Consider the following 21,296-nt stretch of genomic DNA (forward strand, 5'->3'; position numbering starts at 1 on the left):
CTAGCAGTGTTTTTAAAGCAAAGACTCATGACCAAACCTTTGGCAGAGTACAGGGAATCATAAGAAAGAAGGGGAGTTAGTCTGATGAGGAAAGGATAGGAGCTCCACAAGGACCAAACATATCTGGACACAGGGTCTTTTCTGAGACTGACATGCAACCAAGGACCATGGATGAATGTAACCTAGAACCTCTGCTCAGATGTAGCCTGTGGTAACTCAGTAACCAATTGGTTTCCCATAGTGAGGGGAACAAGGACTATTTCTAACAGGAACTCAATGACTGGCTCTTTGGCCTCCCCACCCCCCAAGGGAGGAGCAGTCCTGTTAGGCCACAGAGGAGAGCTTTGCAGCCAGGTGGACTTGGCAAGGGGCACGGTGGAGATGAGGGAGGGAGGGACTGGGAGGGAATGAGGGATGGGGACACGGCTGGGTTACAGAGTTAATAAAATGTAACTGATAAGAAAAAAATAAAATTAAAAAAAAAGAAATAAAATAAAATGACCTCACCAAAAAAAAAAAAAAAAAAAAAAGTAGAACCTGAAGTGGTTGTTCCTAAGACAGTAGTACCTAAGGATTACAGGAAGAACAAGGAAGACTTCTATCTTGTTTGTAGTGTTCTGTATATAAATTTAGTCCTTTGATTCATAGGTATGCTTACTCCTTGAAAATTTAGTGAGAATTTTCTTAGGGTTTATATATTCCTGTCTAGTAGCTGTTTGAATAATTGTAATGCTGTTTTGTCACCAAATGGAGAGACTTGCTGGAAGAGAAAACAAGTAGTTTGTGGTGCTATGCTACTATATGTACCGATTGTGAAATTCTGATTAAGCTATAGTAAGATTGACACAATTAAAATCTTTGAAAACCTTTAAGGATTTTTGAATAAATAGCCATATAAAAATCTATTCTCTTTTGGTATCTGTAAACTTGTAACCACTGGTGAGAATAATTTAATAGTATTTAATAAAAGTGAACATATGTAATTCTATTCTTTGGAAAAGTTTTGCATATGAATAATAAAGGCATGTGTACATTTTCTTAGAATGGTTTGATAAAGGCAAAAATCTGTAAACAGTTTTTTTTCCCCCCAGGAGTGTAGAAAAACGAACACTGATCATTTTTTTCAATTATTTCTTTTATTTTTGAGATTATAATACATCAATTTCCCCTTTTTCCTCTCTTTAAGCTCTCCCATATATGTTCCTTGCTCTCTTATTTATGGCCTCTTTTTCTCATAAATTGTTGTTAAGTGCATGTACATATATTTGCATATACACAGATATATTCCTTAATATAACCTGCTCAGTCTGTATAATATTAACTTGTTCATACGTTTCAGAGCTGACCATTTATATTAGATAACCACTTAATGTGTTCTTTCCTGGGGAAGACTATTTCTCTCACTCTCAGCATTTGTTAGTTGCTTGTAGTTCTTTGTGTAGGCTTGAGGCCTTGTGGTCTTTCTCTTACTTACTTTACTGTTTTGTTATTGTTGTCCTTGCTCATCTCATATTTAGTTATGTTGGTGAGCCATTATGTGTGTAGCTTCTGACATTACTAGTAAACTCTCTGATTCTTTGGCTTGTATAATCTTTCTGTCTCTTCTTTGTTATTTTCCCTGAAACTTAGGTGCAGGAGTTGTTTTGTAGATATATCTGTTAGGACTGGGCTCCACAATACTTCATTTTGATTGGTTGTGGTTTCCTGTAATGGTCTTTATCTGTTGCAAAGAGAAGTTATCTTCTTGAAGGGTGAGGACTCTAATTATCTGTGGGTATAAGGACAAATATTTAGAATGTAGTTAGGGATTGTACTAGTTTTGTAAAATGATGACTTTGTTTTCAAATATTCCTGTCTTCAGTAGCCTTGAGTAATTTATAATTTACATTACCAGACATGCTTTTCTTCTTTGGAGCAGATCTTCAGTCCAAGTACAGAGTTGTTGGTTACCACCAAGTATTCGTTCCACTTCTTTACATTCTGACTTATTTGCATCTGTAATGGAATTTAATAGCAAAAATTTGATAAGTCATCATCATGATTATATTTTAGGTTTTTTTTTTTAATTACGATGCCATAGAAAAGTATGCAGCAGTAATATTTTCTGCCATTTAGAAATGGTTTAGAAAGCCTTTTATAAGAGGTTAAATTTAAACAACCAAATAAAAGCAATGTTGTGGTTGGTGATATTAGGGAATATGATCAAGAAAGAATATGTGAGATTTTTCTAGATCATATATTAATGTTTTGTTTCATAGTATTGTTAAAAGATTCACTTGTGTTATTTAGTTCAATTTACTTTTCTTGGAGACAGTGTCTCCAATCTTGGTTTTCCTGGAACCTCTAGAGATCTATCTGCTATGCCTCCCTAGTCAGTTTTGCTTAAACTGCATTATACATTTTCATTAGTTAATTTCCTCCAGTCTATTTGCCAGAGTATCACCAAAAATTAAAATAACAGTGTACGCTCCTCAGTTTTAGAGGCCATAATATCAGGCTTTAAGCTTGTTTCTCAAAGATGTTCTGGAATTGGTTTCTGGGCTTAGTAAATTGCCAAGTTAAAATAGATCTCAGAATCATTACAGATTCCTAAGGAAGTTAATATAGGAGCTGAATGATAATACTTACCATCAAATTTGTACAAGTATTTACTTTAAAAATAATTATAAGGAGCCAGGTGTGGTAGTACACACTTGTAATCCCAGGACTTGGGGAGGCAGAGGCAAACAGACCTCTGTGAGTTCAAGGCCAGCCTGGTCTACAAAATGAGTCCAGGGCAGCCAAGACTACAAAGAGAAACCTGTCTTGAAAAACCAACAACAACAAAAAATAATAATTATACAGAGTTGTTTATAGCCATTTTCATACAATTATATAATATACTTAGAGCATGTTACTTCTGTAAAGGCATTTCTTTTCTTTTTTAGACTGTTTCAGGTAGCCCAAGCCAGTCTGGAACTCTGTGTAGCCAAAGATGACTTTAATTTGTTTTGTTTTGTTTGTTTGTGTGTTTTGCCTTGTCTCCAAGTGTTAAGATTAATGGTATGATCTTCAGTGCCTAGCTATGGGTGGAGCATGTGGTGGTGATAGGGGTCAAACCCAAGGACTTTGAAACAAGCATTCTCTTGTAAGACCTGGGGTCTTACAGCTCAGGAGTTCAAGATCCCGCCCTTCCCAGAAATTCCCCCAGACCACGACTCATTGCAAAAGCAAGAGGTTTATTAACCATTTCGCAATGGGGTCACCCCTGCCGGTCAGCAAAGAGTGGCACCGGGAGAATTGTGGGAAATTTGAAGTTGCAGTTTTGGCAATTTAGGATTGGATGAGGAAGCTATAAAGTAAGATAATTGATTAGTCTTAGGTGCTCAAGCTTGGCCAGTCCTGCCAAGTGTGGATGCAGCTGCAATTGAAGGTGGGGGTGGTTCGCTCATCCTTGAAGATTAGGGCTGGCTTTTGGCTGGAGTTCAGGAGCTACTCAGAAGAAGGATTGAGGCCGTCTGGGTTCGTTGCTAAGAAACACTATCTTGAAGAGAAGGGTCTGGTCATTCTTTTTGCTGAGTGAAGGTTATTGCTTGCTTGCTTTTTTTATATCTGTCCTCACAGATAGGGTCACATTCTTCCGTTCTCTGGAAAGGTACTAAGAGGCTTTAGCTTAACCTGGACCTAAAACTCAAAACTATAGGCTTTAGAAGACATATAGGTTACAAAGTTAGTCTAACCCTTTCACTCTACCAGCTGAACTACAACCCCAACCGCTTAAAAGCACTTTAACTTTCCTTTAGACTTGTTTTCTTAGATTGTTTGAATTGAGTAGCCTTTTTTTGTGTGTGAAAATTATCACATAAATTTGAAAGAAAGGTCTTTATTCTAACTGACAGTAAGTTTCTTTTATTTCAGATTCAAACATCCACTTCTTTGCCAATAACACAGTTTTCACAGAAGATAATCCCTCTTTTGGAAAGGCATTCTGCTACTGAAGACGGTAAAGTGAAATTGCTTAATAGAATCTTCCTTATTACATATGTATAACTGAAGTAGTTTACATTTTGAGGGATGTTTTCTTCAAATGATCTTTCTATAAAGAATGATTAAAAAGAGAAAAATTAACAATTATTTATATTTATATTTATACATGGGAGTCAATCAGAAATGAGTTACTCAAAGAGGTGATTAAAAGTTATGTATATATATATCTGTTCCAATTGAACAAAAGAAAAATGTTGGGCTTTTTTTTTTTCTCCCCCTCCTGTCTGAGGGAGAAAAGTTATAGGAAAATGGCTTGGAAAAGAATGGCAAACAAATTTTTTGGTTCTGTTGCTCTCCTTGTGGAGTTCCTGTCCTCTCCAGTTCTTACTGTTGCCCACTTCTTTCATAAGATTCCCTGCACTCTGCCCAAAGGTTGCCCAGAATTCTCAGCATCTACATTGATAGTTTGCAGGGCAGTGCTTTTCAGAGGTCCTCTGTGTCAGGCTCCTGGCCTGTTTTCTCCTTCTTCTGATGTCCATCCTGTTTGCCTTTCTGGATAGGGATTGAGCATTTTATTTTAGCAAGAGTCCTCCCTCTTGATTAGTTTCTTTACAGATTTTAGTAGGTTTATCCTATATTATATGTCTATATGAAAAAATCTGAGCACAGGGGTCTTTCTTGAGACTGATACTCCAGCCAAGGACCATGCATAGAGATAACCTAAGACCCCTGCACAGATGTAGCCCATGGCAGTTCAGTATCCAAGTGGGTTCCATTGTAATAGGAACAGGGACTGTCTCTGACATGAACTGATTGGCCTGCTCTTTAATTACCTCCCCCTGAGGGGGAAGCAGCCTTACCAGGCCACAGAAGACAATGCAGCCACTCCTGATGAGACCTAATTGACTAGGATCAGAAGGAAGGAAAAGAAGACCTCCCCTATCAGTGGACTTGGGGAGAGGCATGCATGCAAAGGGTGCAGGAAGGGAGGAATTGGGATGGGAGGAGGGAGGGAACCACTGGGGGGGATACAAAGTGATTAAAGTGTAATTAATAAAGAATTAAAAAAAAGAATAAAAAAATAAGAAATATATGAATAAAAAAAAAGAATGGCAAACAAAGGTGAGGTTGAGCATGCAGAGTAAAGTCAGCAATCTTATAAGAATGTGTTGACCGTGTTTAAGTGGAAGGTCCCATTTCCAAGAATATTTGGGCAGCACAAATTGGCCTTGATTTGGAAGTAAGAAAAGAACACAAAGTTGGCGGTAGGGTTGGAAGAGAAGTGTCAGTGGATCTAGAAAGAGTTTGGGAAGAGACAGTGAATATGATCAGAACACATTGTCTGAAATCCTCAATTAATATTTGTTAAATAATTGAAAATATTTACATATTTTTAAAAAAGAATGCCTTTCCTGAAGAGGGAGACAGCAATTCAAAGGTAATTTCCTATGTGCATTTTGGCATCCTTATGAAAGGAAGCTAATGCTTTAATTTCAGAGCTGCCTCTCTGTTGTTCATAAACTAATCACGAAGTGAATCTTTATGCAGGAGTGTGTCATTGGGAATGATCTGTTCTCCAGTTACACAGAAAATGGCAGGCATCGGCAGTGTTTCTAAACATTTTTGCTTAGATTCTTTACAATGATAAAATTTAAAAATATTTTAATGTTACATTTGTAGTGGAATCACTTTGACAAGAATAAATTGTAATTTTAATCCCACGGATCACAAACAGAAATCATTATTAAGTTTGAGGTTTAAAAAAAGTGAAAGTTTGTAGATGCCTAATTAATAATGTAGTATTTGAAGAAGTTTAAGATGGTAAGGTTTTTTTTAATCTAATCTCTTTTAATTTTTAAAGAGGAAATTGTTTTAATATCTAAATTTACATATAAAACTTATTTTTAAAATTCTACTGTCAAGTGCCTGTTTGTTTTTTCATGGCAATGTTGAAAAATATTTCTACACTTTCAAGACTCTAGAGAAGATTAAATATCAGAGAAAATACCATGTTCTCTTGGGTTTTGGGGAAATGTGTATGTGGTGAGCAAAGAGATGTTAGTGTGACTTCATCTGATCTGGACAGTTTTAGCTCTTTAGGGATTTAGTGCACTGTAGTGTATCTGGAACTTCCCTTTACTAGTTTCTTTTTAGATAATGTGCTTTCCGTGAAAGTTTCTTTTATATAGTGTTTTAATCTTATCCATCCACCACTACTCTTTTCACTCACCCTAAGACTCAGCACTGTTTCTCTCTAACTTAGGTCCCTTTTTCATCGTTAATAATAACCCCAGAGTCCAGATAGCGCAACGTGTGCACGTGAGTGTATGGCTAGCCTCTGAGACATGAGCAACTTGGCAGAGTCTCATCCTTAAAGAATGAATTTCCCTTTTCAGCAGCCATTTCCAGCAGTGTAACTAAGTGGTTTAGTATTTTTTACAGTTTTGGGTCCCAAACTTTTAATATAAAGTCTGGGGGAACGTGGCAGTCTGCTCTGCTGGTAACTTTTAAGTTAAAGGTCATTGTAGGACATGATGGAAAGGGCCTTAAGTATGATACCTCCTAACCTTCCAAAGAAAACAAGTTATCAGCATCTAACAATAGTCCTTTCCTAAATTCTTATTAACCCATGCCTGCAGGGAAAGTTTAAAGAATGTCACCATACCTGCACTGTATTTGCACATAGGCAATTGCAGTTTTAAACGAAGTTCTGTTAACACTAGCCAGCGACAGCAAGTATGTTAGCGTATTGCTCTCAGTGTTCGTAATGTACACAATCACTCATACTGTTTTCTACTATAAAAACTTCTTGTTCAACTTTTAAGTAGACTAATCATTATTTTACAGCTGATATATTTGAGTCAGGAGAGATAGCTCAGTGGTTAAGAGTTCATTCTGTGCTTACATGAGATTGTAGTGAAGTTCCTAGCCACCCACACTGGGCCGTTGCCTACTGCCTCTTACTCAAGCTCAAGAGACTCTGCTGTTCTTCTTTGGACGCTGTGGACACCTGTATTCACGTAGCTACACACAGATATACATATACATATAATTAAAAATAAAAATGAATCTTAATTGACTTTAAGCTAAAGATAAAATATTTTCGATTTTCCATATTTTTAATCCTTTGCAATGTTATTTATTTAAAAGTAATTTCTGTTTTCTTTCCCTTAGCTTTGTGTTCAACTTTAATATAGACCCATAGCACTTTAATGCTCACGTTTATTTCAGAAAATTATAAAAATGTTAAATATATATAATTTCTATTGTTGACTTTAACAATATATTTTATGAAATTTAGACTCAGAGGAGGAATATTTTGATGCACCGTGTAGTCCCTTGGAAGAGCATCCTCAAATTCTATGTAGAGTTAAAAGTACTCGACAGAAAAAATCGCTAAGGGAAAATCATTCAATGAATTTAACTAAACTTAGGATGCGATTTGAAGTAGCAGAGGTATGTAGTATGGTTACATAAATGTGCTTATGTGAATTGTCACTTACACTTTATACAATTTACTTATATAATCTAATTTATATTTGTTTTTTGTTTTTTTTTTAAGATTGTCTTTCTTAAGAATTAGTGTTTAAGTGGTATATTGTGGGCAGTTTTTCCAATAAATATTTTTTGGTGAGATTATGCAATGTAAGAATGCATTGTATGTGGGGGGGAGGAGGAAATGTAAAATCAGTAGTAAATTTAAATTCTTAACATACCACATATACATCTTGTGTATTTATACATTGTTATCACATACTTATTTGCTTTGCCTTTCTTGTACAGGTTTTGATTCAGTTTTATCAACTTTTGGGAAACTGTGAACTACCTGTGCTGGAAATGGGTGTTTTAGGATTGGGAACAGAAGTTGAGATTAGAACATTTGATTTGAAAGCAAATGCTTTTTTGAAAGAATGCTGGTTAAAATGTCCAGAATACTTAGGTAAGACTATTAAAACATATAAGTTACTTTCATAATTTGATTACCTGCTGTAGAATTTTCTGTTCTTCAGACTTTGAATCCATATGTTTATATTTTTAAATAGTCTGAAAAAATAAAACCGTTACATTTAAATTTATGTTAGTCTATTTTCTTTCTTAATACATTTCTAATTAAAATTTAATTCTGTCACTTACACTTTGTCTTTCTCCTCCAGCCCCTCCCCTCTCCCTTCCATTCACTTCTTTCCTCACACCCTCCACACTCAAATCAGTAGCACCTGTCTTTCTTGGAATGTTTGTATTTGCATGTATACACATGTACATAGATAAAATCTTCTGGGTCTGCTTTCATTGTAAATGTATGGCTTCAGGGATTGACCACTTTTGTTGAATAACCAGTCTGGGAGATCATTCCTGGGAGAGGTTAATTCTACTACTCTCTGCTGTCATTTTTGTGTAGGTGTGGGACCCTGTGAAATTTTGCCATTTCTACATTAGCATGTCTACTGACATTGCCGTTGTTCCGGTTCGGTTTATGGAGCCATTTCTAGAGTTTCACAGCAGAGTTTCTGGCTCTGACAGTCTGCGGTTCCCTCTTCCATGAATTTCCCTGAGCCATAGATGCAAGAACTGTCAGGTCTTTGTACAGTGGTTTTCTATAATGGTCTTCATTTGCTATAAAGAGAGTTTCTTTAGTGAGGAATTGTATCTGCACCTAAACCTGGATATTTGAGGCTCGTAACCACAGAGAGAACATCATTTATCTCTCTGGATCTGAATTACCTCATTGAATACAGTCTTTTCTAATTTTATCCACTTGACCTGCAAATCCCATGATTCACTTATTGGCTTCCCCAACAGTGTGATAAATTGCTGAACTTATTCACAGTATTGTCACCCGAAATTAATTATTTACTTCAGGTTTAAACATTTGTGTTAAACTATTTATGTGTTTAGACAAATTAATATAAAGGTGAGTTTCTCCAGTGGTATCATTATAAACATGGATTTAGTGTTCTGAATATCTGCAGTCCTTCACTCCTTCCGCTGTGGTACTTGGTTTGTGATCGTCTCCCTATCTTCCATGCTTTACCCTTTTGTTGCATGTAAAATTTGAACAATACAGCGAACATTCATTTAAGGTTAGCTTCTTTTAGCAATCTGTGTTTAGATTTTATCCTTATTCTTTCATGGCTTGACAGCTAGTTACTGGTGGTCAGTAAATCATATTTCTCTGTCTAGGAGCATTGGTTACCAGTCCACTCACTTCATGAAGCACACCTTGATTTCTTCCAAGTTTTGGCAATTAGAGGAAAGATGCTTTAAATATCAATATGAAAATTTTGGTGTAGACCTGTGTTACTCCTTTCTTTAGGTGAATACTAAGGTGCATAATGGTGAATTAAATGTTAAGTACTAACTTTTGTCATGGACCTCCAAACTCTTCTAGTGGTAATAGCACTTTTCATTTCTGCTGGTACTAGTGCTTATTGTTCTATCCTTTCAGCATTTTGTTAGTGTCTGAACTTGAGTCCTTTTAATAGGTATATAATTGCAGTTTGAATTTCTTTGTAACATATACTGTGAAAATTCCTTTCATTTGCCAATTTGTCATAGCTTCTGTGGTGAGTCTGCTAAATCCATTGGCTCTTTTTAAAAATCACAAGTCAAATTAGTAGTTTAACCTGAAAGTAGGTCAGAGGATATGCATTTGTATGGTTTCACACTCTCTCCTTGTTCTACAGCCTGTGGGAATTTGAGTGTGGTGGACTGTGTCACATTTCTCTCTCAGTCTCCCAAACTTGAATTTGTTGGATTGTCACAGTTTATTTCTTGGTTACAAAAACCTGAATGTGGTGTATTGTATTACAGTTACCTCTTAGTCACACAAACCTGAGTGTGATAGACTGTGTTAATAGTTAAATAGTTATCTCTTGATCACACAAAAATCATCTATTGAAAATGTTGACTCTTATTTTCTCTTTTCTTGCCCCCCCAATGTATATATATATTTACTATTGGAAAGAGAAGTAAACCAACTGAATAGTGTTCTCTAGTAATCCATAAGTATTATAGTCATTGTTATTGTTAATTTTTATGTTTATGCTTATGTTTGTGTTCCCAAAAGCAGAGCATAAGTAAATACTTTGAAACTGTACCTATTATTAGTGTACCTACTCCTAAAACAGTTTGCTCTTATTTTCTGAGAAGGAGTGGGTAGCACAGTTGTTTTGTGAAAAGTAAAAAACTGGCAAAAAACTTTTCAAAAAGTTGGTAAATGTGTAAATGAAGTGTGGATCTTCTTAAGGGTTGAAAACTGTAGTTAATAATACCTGAAATAGGGCTGGTTCTTGTACTCACAAGCTGAAGAACTACGTGCACATTGTTCTGTTTTTCTCTGCAAGCATAGGGTTATTAATGTGTAGTTCTTTATTCCAGTCTCTAGATATTGATTTTTAGCATCCATAAGTAATTTGATTGTGATAGTTTTAAAGGCTCTACAGATACCTCTTCTCTAACAATTCTTATAGAATGTTTAGTTTTTAACAGAATCAGCAACGTAATTGCTATATACTGCTTTATGCTGATTTTTATTTAGTATATGAAAAATTAACACTTTATTGATTTGTCTCAACAGCTACTATTTTGAGAAATACTGTTTTCTTTCAAGGCATTGTTATGACTCAATACTAGAATTCTTCATTCTCTGTCATGGCCCTAAAAATTACATTGGTTCTTCTCTCTCTTCTTTTCTTTTTTTTTTTTAACCACATTCTTTTTTTTTTTTTTTCTTTGTTTTGTTTTTATAATTTTTTTATTTTTTTATTATTAGTTACATTTTATTAACTCTGTATCCCAGCTGTATCCCGCTCCCTCATTACCTCCCAAACCCTGCCTGCCTCCCTCATCTCCTCCCTGCCCCTTTTCAAGTCCACTGATTGGAGAGGACCTCCTCCCCTTTCATCTGACCCTGTTTTATCAGGTATCTTCGGAACTGGCTGCAAAGTCCTCCTCTGTGGCCTAGCAGGACTGCTCCTCCCTTGGGGGCTGGGGAGGTCAAAGAGCCTGCCTTTGAGTTCCTGTCAGAGATAGTCCCTGTTCCCCTTACTATAATTGGTTACTGAGCTACCACAGGCTTCATCCAAGCAGAGGTTCTAGGTTATATCCATACATGGTCCTTGGTGGAGTGTCAGTCTCAGAAAAGACCCCTGTGCCCAGATATATTTGGTCCTTGTGGAGCTCCTATCCTCTCCGCGTCATACTAACTCACCATTCTTTCATATGATTCCCTGCACTCTGCCGAATGTTTGATTATGAGTCTTAGTATCTGCTTTGATATACTGCCAGGTAGAGTCTTTCAGGGGCCCTCTGTGGTAGGCTCCTGTCCTGTTACTTGTTTTCTTCTACATCCAATGCACCTCCCATTTGTCTTTGTAAGTGAGGATTGATCATCTTACCCTGGGTCCTCTTTCTTGTTTATCTTCTTTAGGTGTATAGATTTCATAATGTTTATCATATCTTATAGGACTATATGAGTGAGTATATGTGTGTCTTTCTCTTTCTGGGATACCTCACTCAGAATGATCCTTTCTAGATCCCACCATTTGCCTGCAAATTTCATGATTTCCTCATTTTTGATTGCTGAGTAGTATTCCATTGTGTAAAAATACCACAATTTCTGTATCCATTCCTCTGTTGAGGGACATCTGGGTTGTTTCCAGGTTCTGGTTATTACAAATAAAGCTGCTACAAACATGGTGAGCAAATGTCCTTGTTGTGTACTTAAGCAAATTTTGGGTATATGCCTAGGAGTGGTATAGCTGGACCTTGAGGAAGCACTATTCCTAATTGTCTGAGAAAGCGCCAGATTGGCTCTTCTTTAACAGCTTGCTTGTTTTTGTTACTGGCTTGAATAGGCTTAGGAAGGTTTGAGGCTTTAGTGTTAAGTACAAAGAAAGAGTACATTGTATGCAATATGCCTTTTTTTGAGTTTAAAAAACAAAGAAGAAACTGTAGGAAAATAATTTTCAATCATAATTACTAATGCCTTCATTTAGCTTCAGGTAATTTTTTACTAATAAATAAGTTTTGAATTATTTTTAGATGAAAACAAGAAACCAGTTTATCTGATCACAACCCTGGATAACACAATGGAAGATTTGTTAACACTGGAGTTCATTAAGGTAAGCAGTTCTTATTTCACCTGATGGGCAGGTAGATGTGCTATTGAAATTCAAAATTTAGTGTGCTTAATCCTTACTCGTAACATAACCTCATCAGTTCCTCAAAGGGTCTTTTTGTTTTATCATTATTGTCATGTAGTCTTGCTTTACAAATATTTCATACAGCAAAGTAAGTACCCTATGTTCTAAGAACAAACAACCTCTAGTTTGACTTTTCCTACCAGAGAATTGAAAAATAACTATTTAGAGTTGATGAAATTTTTTATTGCACATGGTACAAGAAGATGAATTCATTTCATTTCTACCATTTTCTAGTTACCTGCCTTTTAAGTATCAGTGACTACATTTCATTTATATTGATTTATAATATCTGTTTTAAAATTTTATGAAGCATCTGTATGTACTGTGGTCGACTTGTGAATTACTCTTTGTTTTAATTCGGCATTGTGAATGCTTTAATAATTACTTTGTAATTAGAATTATGCCAAGAGAATTTTACCATACTTAAAACCATTTTTGCTTCCATGATTGGTGCTTTTTAAAGATTTTTATTGTTATATTTATATCAGGTTTTAGAATATACAAAAATCTAAAGAAAATTAATAAAGCAATTCTATTTTATGTGTATTAAATGGCTTACTATTCATAAAGGACTGCCATTATCAGGAACATTATCAGTATGCAGACCATAATATATGTACATATATCACTAAGTATATAAAATTGTATCTACCTCATTTATAATGAATTGATGTATAGTATGCAAATCTTGAAAATTTTTCACCTATCATGGAATTATCCACATAAAATGTCTTCGTAACATGTTCTAATATATACAATTTTTCTCTTTGGATAGGCTGAAAAAAATGCACCAAATTTGAAAAGTACCTATAAGAATGTTTTACAGCTTATTAAGGTATGAGTATATCATTATTTATTTTAAAATTAGATATGTATTTTTTATCTAGATATCTTACCAATAATTATTTTATAATTTGAATTAAAAGATCCCTGAACATAAAGCTGAGTATTTTAAATCATGTGCTTTATACCGCAAAGCATAGTGTATTTTAAAAACCATCAAGTCAATTTTTTATTGACCTATTACTAAAATCAATTTTGTTCTATAGGTGAATTTTTCCTCTGTGGATATTCATTTACATACTGAAGCACTTCTCAATACAATGAATTATCTTAATAATACTCTTCCACAATTAGGAGAACAATCCACCTCTGTGTCTGTTGCAGAGACTGAAGACAAAGGAGATATCATTAAAAAACTTGGTATATTTCTTTAAATTTTAAGTTTTTTGTTGTTTTTTCACCAATAGGAATGTAATTTCAGGGTCTGGTGTTGCTTTTAATTAGACAGATATCTAAAATGATTCTTTATAGACCAGGTTAATTTTAGAAAACACTGATAGAGTAACCTGAAAAGGTGTTTATTATGCAATATATTTGAGTGGAGAATTAAATAAGAGATATTTGATTTAGATTAAAGTTTGTATGTGGCATTATTTTAGATTAGAAAAAAATGTAACTGACAACATTTGAGTATTAGCATGTCAGTTTTTAATCAGAGTAAAGGTTAAGATTTGTGATGCTCTAATACCTGAAACTTCTTGAGTATAATAGTAATGCTGAACAGCCTTTAACTTGGAAAACCTTTGAACTTTTGAATTAGAGATGCTCTGCCTGATGCATGTAGAACAGTGAGTGCCCGTGCTTTCGGTAATGCAGTTGTCTCAGAGAGGCATAGTTCTTGGGAGAGTTTCTTATTTTCAAATGATTAATCACCTTTAAGACCAGTCTTTGGCCTGACTTTTTTTGTATTCATTAGATAATTCTTTCTTAGAGTTCTTAATTCATTAGGGGATATTTTATCTTTGCTTATAGTTATAGGGTGTTTCTTCACCGTAATACAAAAGGCATTCTAGCAGTTTTCATTTGGGGGGCTAAACCAGCCCAGAGAATCAAAAGTTGACCTCGTTTGAAAGAAACATCCTTGTGCTGTAGGCAGTCCATAGCATGTGCTCACAAAACGCAGGAGGAAGACTCGTGGGCTCTGCAGTCAAGTGAAGCGGTTTTCATCCCAGCTTCACTGCTTTCTGACCTTGGACGTGTAATTTACCTCTTTAAACTTTTTTTTTTTGTCTGTGACAAGGGGCTAATAAACGTTATGATTATTTGTGGTGATATTTTAGCTGCCTTCTAAGTGTAGTGTGGTAATTACTAAAACTTTCCTTGTGTTGTTACAATGTGATTTTTGTTTTGTAGCTTTAAAGCTACCCACGAATGAAGATATTATTACCTTGCAGCTTTTGGCAGAATTATCTTGTTTACGGATTTTTATTCAGGATCAGAAACAAAACATTTCTGAAATAAAGATTGAAGGTAATAACATTTCATAAAAATTTAAAATTAAAGGTAATAACATCTGATAAAAATTTAAAATTATCAAATTGAAAAAAAAAAGAGCAAGTATTCATTTTTTATTCCCTTAGGGCTTGATTCTGAGATGATTATGAAGCCTTTAGTCACTGAAACAAATGCGAAGCTAAGGAATATAGTTGTGTTAGATTCTGATAAAATGGCTGTATACAAAAAGGTGAGATTTTGTTTTTATTAAGTACTAATGTATCATTAAATATGTAATGTTCATAGCAATTAGATAGGGATTGTCATGTATTATTGGTGAGTCTTATGCATAATGGGGTTTAGAACCAGGTCCAGTTGATTTCTTAGCTTTGATATTTAATATTTGTATGATCTTTTCAGTTATATAATTAAGTTTTTTATTTATAAAATTAAGATTATGATTTTTTTTTCCTAAATAAATAATGTTCCTGGAACAAAGAGGCTTTTTGGGTGGTTGGGGGAGGAGAGTTGCTAATAAGTAAGTGCTCTCTTCTTTAAATGCCCTAAACTACCTATTTCAGATAATGAGATCAGAAGGTGTGGAATATTGCAAGTGTATTTTCGTGGATGCTCACCAGTATACATAGATGTTAAAATAAATGAATCCTTTGATTTTGATGTAAATGACTAGTTACTTTGTTAGTAATTGTTGAACAATAAGGAATGTGCTGAAGGAAGTTATGACAAATTACTACACTGTAAGATCAGGAAAACCTGAAGTATTCTTTGAGTCAGGAAGTGAATTCGACAGGAAGAAAGAAAATTTTGTACATGACTGGACCTAGTTGCTTAGTATATTTTAAATTTTTTTTCTGTATTTTCTGTTTTATGTGTATGAGTGTTTTGCTTGCATGTATGTATATAATGCATACATATTAACAGTGTGTCTTAATATGCATGATGGGTTTGTATTGCATGCATTTCTTGTGCTGACGGGTCCAGAAGAGAGTGTTGGCTACCTGAAAATGAAGTTACAGATAGTTATGGGCTGCTCTGTGGGTGCTGGGAACTGAACCCAGGTCCTCTGGAGGAGCAGTGAGTGCTCTTTACTGCTGAGCCAGTCCTCCAATTGCATCATTATTGTTGATATAGTCATCAAGTGATATTTTTATGTGAGAAAAATTATACGTTTATATATGTGTATACATATATATGTGTATGTATGTTTATATTTGTGTGTATATATATGCACATAAATACATATGTATGTATTAATAAAGAGTGATTTAGCATGAGTCTCAAAACCTGTATGATTTATATAAATAAGAAACAAAAGAATTTCCAAAGTCATTATTTGCTCCTCTGTCACCTTTACTTTATGACTTATGGTGTATATAGGTCAATGAAAGATAGATCATACAGTTTTATTTATCCAGAAAATGATGTTCACAGAAATGAAATTATCTACTAGGTCATACAGATATTAAGAAGTAAATTATAGATCAAAACATTTCTTTTTCTGTCTTTATTTTATTTTTAAAATATATTCAGTATTAAAATATAGCTTTAAAATTTAAGATTGAAAAGTCTCTTTCTCTTGTCTTCTTGCTCCACTCTAGTGTAGGTAATTTTTAAATGAACTCCATTGTGTAACCAGAACAGCGTAAGTGTTTTGCTCAATATTAAAACTTCTGAGGTCATTATGCTGTAATAAATATATGTTGCTGTCTTCTGACTAGGTTTGTATATGTCAGACCAAGTCACTGTGAACTTGACTTGAATGGAGAGCAGCATTCTCCATTTACAAGTATATGATTGTACAATAGCATAGCTACTGGTGAAGATAAAAATAGCGTCTACTTTACCTGATATTTTACTGAAATAAAACAGCATGCTGCTAGTTTCGCCTTTTTTTTCTTTAATATAAAGATATCTAAGAAATTAAGATCTTTTAAAAATACAGTTTTGATTGCTTGTTAATTCTGGGTAGCAAATATAAATGTATTTTTAATTAGTTTTCTGTGTTTCTATAATGGCTTCATAAAATTAGTTAAAAATGTTTTCTATTAGTTACAGTTTTTTCCCTGGCCCACAATAGATCACTCCCTGATAGTCTCTCCCTTTGTCCAGACAATTAAAAACCACTTATGACTGTAAGAAACCTTATGCCTCAACATTTTGATGCCCACACTGAAGGCAACTTTGAATTACTACTTTACCTGTATCTTATTTCTACCTGACTCCTGGTACTTCAGCTAGGTCTCATGGAGTGCCTCTCCTTATCCATGCCTCAGACCTCACTAAAAGTCATTGTTTCTCTTTGTTCCTGGGAATTGATGCCTTTTTTTTTTTTTTTCTCCTTCTGGGTCCTGCCGTGCCACTGACAACAGCTATCTCTGTAATGAAGCTTCTCTTTGGACCTGACCACAGTTCCCATGACTGTTACACTCTCACACTTTGGAAAAAGGTCTTCTTTTGAGGGGTAGTTCATGCTAGCTACTTTCTACCAAAAATTTGTGTTACTTCTTTCTTAAGTGTTTGGTATGCATCAGCAGAGATTTATTTTATCTTACATATCCAAGATTATCATCACCAAGGGAAGCCAAAGTAGGAACTAAAGCAAGAAACCTGGAGGCAGGACAGCCCAGGATGAATAAACCAGTGCTCCATGGTTTCTACTTCTAGAGATCTAACTCAGTAGGCTCTAGAGATCTAAGTAAGTCATAGTAACAAGAAAAGAAACTAATGCAACTCCTGTCTCCTAACTTCAATCCTAACCATCAAGCTTGCATACATCAGGAACGTGGGACAGCAGCCTGCAATTTTAAGAAAAAAGCCAAATGTGTAAAGACAAGTTTCTGTGGGAAAAGAGTAGAGGGAAGGTCAAAATGTTAGCATGGATCAGAATCACAGCAATATAGCTTCATTGTAGGCATACAGACAACTGCAGGAGTGTGGCGCAGTGGTGAACTCCTTAGACTGGGCATGTGGCACACTTAACTCCAGTAATCTGGAAGCAGAGTAGGCACACGTCTCTTTAAGTGTAGAGCTAGTGTGGTCTACGTTGCAAGTACCAGACCAGCCTGGGCTACATAGAGAAAAGGAAATGCTGTTGTTTATCTGGCCTTCTCATTTTTTATCTTTTAATTCTGTCCAGGACCCCTACCCTTTAGGTGTGGTCTTTCCCCATTTAGTTAATTTTCAACCCCTATTGACACTCAAAGTTGGGCCTTAGTAATGCGCAAGGCATTTGTTTTGCTCCCCTTTCCTCTCTTCCCTGCCTGATCTCTCTTCAGTTGTGGTGGCATATCATGATAGCCATGTAGAAAGTCTAGGACAACTTGCAGGATTCCTTTCATTTCACAGTGTGGATTCTGAGGATCAAACTCAGTTTTTCAGAGAAGTCTTTTGAGTCATCTTCCTGGCCTTTTCCTAGGATTTTTTTTTTTCTTAAACCAATAAAATTGACACCCAAAATAACTCTTAAGACTTGGATGGCCATTTGTTCTGGCCTGTTTTCATTCATAGCCAGGCATTCTGTAGGTCTCAGAAATGGAACTTTGTGGAGGGTATGATCCCCCTCACAGCTTTCTGACTGCTATGTTTGCTGGCTCCTAACGTGTAAGACTGAATGAATGCCTTACTGAATGCCTTATCTGAGCTAAAGCAGACTTCTCATGGTCTGCTCCCAAGAGGGCTTCTTTTCCTTTTCGTAGGTCAAGCTTTCTTTTGTCTTTAACTCTTTAAGATGTATGTTTACCTAGGCCTGAGGTCAGCAAGATTTATTGTTTCTCTTTTGAGTCAGAGAATAATTCTGTGATGCTTTGGTCCTTTTTAAATAATTCATTTGTTTATTTTTATGTGTATGGATATTTTGTCATCTGTCTGTCTGTCTGTCTGTCTATTTGTATACCATGCCCATGCCTGGTGCCAAGGGAGGCCAGAAAAGGGTGGTTGCATCTTGAGGAACTATAGATACAAGTGTTTTGAGCTACCATGGGGGTACTAGAAATTGAATCCCAGTCCTTTCAAAGAGTGGTCAGTGCTGGTAACCACTGAGCCATCTCTCCAGGCCAGTGCTTTGGGCTTTGAATGGGATTTGGAAGTGTTTTCACTTTTCCAGGACTTACACCAAGTAAAACTCCAAGTTCATAGTTTTGTTGTTTGTTTGTTTTTAAGCATTCCCAAGAGAGACCAACAAAGGACCTTCAACTGGGGAAGTACTGTTTGTACTTCTCAGAGACTTTGTATCTCACATTGGTGTTCAGTCATCCTTCAAGTTTTAGCTGAATTTATCAGCTTAACTTACATGGCATTTGGCATTCCTTCCTCTTTCAATCTTGTAATCTTCTCTCCTGATTTTTCTTAGGGTACTTTATTGTCTTGTTATTTAATATTTCTAATAGTATTAAGAAAAATTATAACAATTCATTGGCTGTTTGCTAGCTTTAGGATTTGAAATGGTCTTCTATCGAGCTTTATGCATCGCACCTAGAAGCCCAGACTTCTTTTTTTCCTTTTTGTACTTCAGCCTTCCACATTTTCTCATAGTTTTGCTTTCTTGGGAACTGTTCTATGGTTGCTTTTCTTGGTTTTTTAACTCCCTGTTCTTGCTTTTAGAATATAAGTCAAGAAAGCTGTACACTTAATACTGTATTCATATATATATATATATGAATACACATATACATATATATGTACATATATATACACATATACATACATATGTATGTATATATATTCTTTTCTGTCACACTTTTAACTGGTAGTATGGAGCTGGATATTTTAAGTTAGCTTAGGCAGTTATGTGTTAATAATTAAAATGATTGTTAACCAGCTAATGAAGAATGAGAAGTTTGAGATATTCCATTGAAGAATACGAAAACCATCATTCATAGTTCTCAGACCTAGAGAAATGACTCACTGAGTAGAGGTAATTTGTGTGGGTGCTGTGTGTTAGCTTTGAAAGTTACTAATGGCGTTTCTCTGATAGCAGTTCAAGACAGAAAACGCAAGTGAGAAAATCCAAGTTGTTTTCGAACTAAATACACAAAACCTGGGCCAGGTTGACCTACCTGCTTTCATGATCCTTAAAAGACAAAACAACAACAAAAGTGCTAGGTTACAGGTTCCAATAAAACATTTGGAATTGTCTCATTTGTACTGTCTTAAATGCCTGGAAGATTTTCCAAATGGTAGAATGTTTTGTTATTATTTTGCTTCATTTTATTTTTGTCTTTGGGTATATTACTTCAATAATTGATTGTAACATTTGGGGTTCTTCTCTCCTTAAGGCTGTTTATATTACTGGAAAAGAGGTTTTCAGCTTCAAAATGATTTCTTACCTGGACGCAACTGCTGGGTCTGCATACACAGATATGAGTGTGGTTGATGTTCGAGTTAATTTAACTGTTGGTTGCATTGAAGTAGTGTTTATCACAAAATTCCTATATTCTATATTGGTAAGTTTTTTAAGAAATTATTTTTTTTCTAGATGTGAGTTGCTATGTGTTAAACATAAACTAAGACAGACCCTATCTCAAAAATTATGCATGTATAACAATTTTAGATTGCATTATATATACATGTAATGTATGTCTGTTGGGTTTTTTGTTTGTTTGTTTGTTTAAAGATAATGTCTTTCAACATGGTCTTAGCTGGCCTGGAACTCAATAAGTAGACAAGGCTGACCTGGTCCCACCTTCATCTGCCTTCCAAGTGCTGGGGTTAAATGTATGTCAACATGTCTGGCCTAATAAAAATATATTTTACAAATTAAAAATAAAGTAAACAAAGAATGCTCATTCATTTTTGCTTTTTTGGTTGTTCAAAAATACTTCATAGAAAAATTGTATAGTATTTTCAGGTTAATACATCACATTGAGTTAAAAAGAAGTTTAAAATAGAATAGAGACTGAGCTAGAAAGGTTTATACACACACATATTTAAAATTTGTTGAGTACCATAACAACCAAAATGTTTAGTCCTACATTTTATATATAGTTTTGGCAAATATTTTAGTTAATTGAAAACATTTATTAATATGCCAATATGCAGTTTAGTACATAAAATATATGCATATATTATATGATGTACATTGAACTTCCTAGTTTGTAAACCATAAATCTAAGTATTTGCATATGTGTGTGTCTTCCTAAGTTGCTCTCTCCCTGTGTGTTGGGGCAGAGGGTCATTTGGCCTGTACTAGACATCCCCTACCCACTGCTCCTGCCTGCTGACATGAGTGAGCACCACGTTTCCCTGGCTTTCTGTGTGGGTGCTGAAGATTCAACCTCTGTCCTCAGAGTTGTGCTACCTGTGCTTTAACCTCTGCAGCCTCTCCTTTCCCTGTCTCCATTGTCTGGCATCATGGGTCTTTCATGCTGCTGTCTCTTCTGACTGGTGTATTAACTAAATAATCAAGTCTAAGACATTAATAGAATAAATAGGTCAAGTATGGCAGTATTTAAAAAGAAGGATTTCATGTATTTATTTTGAGATGATCCTTTTCTGTTTTAAAAATTGGATTTAGTCTAACTTGATGTGACCTTTTAAACTACAGTTTGCATGAATTTTCCCCCAAAAGTCTTTTTGTACAGCAAAATCAAAGATGAACACTTAATTTTTTTTTTTTTTAGAATTTCAAAATTGAATACTTATGTCATTTCCATCACTACTTTTCCCCGCTTCAACTCTTCTTGTTCTCCTCCACATTTCCTCTCAATTTCATGACCTCTTCTTTATTATTGTGTGTATGTTTCTGTATGTATTTGTCCCTGGAGAAAACAAATTCTTTCTCAGCAGCCATTGATTGCTTGTAGCTCTTCATCTAAATGTAAGGCCTCATGA

General features: G+C 35.1%; 1 protein-coding gene across 5 annotated transcripts in view; it reads left to right on the forward strand.

The window, feature by feature from the left end:
• Positions 1 to 21,296, forward strand: part of Vps13a (vacuolar protein sorting 13 homolog A) — a 195,576-nt gene that overhangs the window by 71,007 nt on the left and 103,273 nt on the right. For all 5 annotated transcript variants that reach the window (XM_055614054.1, XM_055614056.1, XM_055614057.1 and 2 more), the window contains 9 exons: positions 3,898 to 3,982; positions 7,268 to 7,422; positions 7,750 to 7,906; positions 12,010 to 12,089; positions 12,946 to 13,005; positions 13,220 to 13,373; positions 14,367 to 14,483; positions 14,594 to 14,697; positions 19,742 to 19,909. In XM_055614054.1, coding sequence (XP_055470029.1) covers positions 3,898 to 3,982; positions 7,268 to 7,422; positions 7,750 to 7,906; positions 12,010 to 12,089; positions 12,946 to 13,005; positions 13,220 to 13,373; positions 14,367 to 14,483; positions 14,594 to 14,697; positions 19,742 to 19,909 — 1,080 coding nt within the window. The remainder of the gene's footprint in view (positions 1 to 3,897; positions 3,983 to 7,267; positions 7,423 to 7,749; positions 7,907 to 12,009; positions 12,090 to 12,945; positions 13,006 to 13,219; positions 13,374 to 14,366; positions 14,484 to 14,593; positions 14,698 to 19,741; positions 19,910 to 21,296) is intronic.

Source organism: Psammomys obesus, unplaced genomic scaffold, assembly GCF_907164565.1.
Source record: "Psammomys obesus unplaced genomic scaffold, mPsaObe1.curated_primary_1811, whole genome shotgun sequence".
Classification (NCBI taxonomy): Eukaryota; Metazoa; Chordata; class Mammalia; order Rodentia; family Muridae; genus Psammomys; species Psammomys obesus.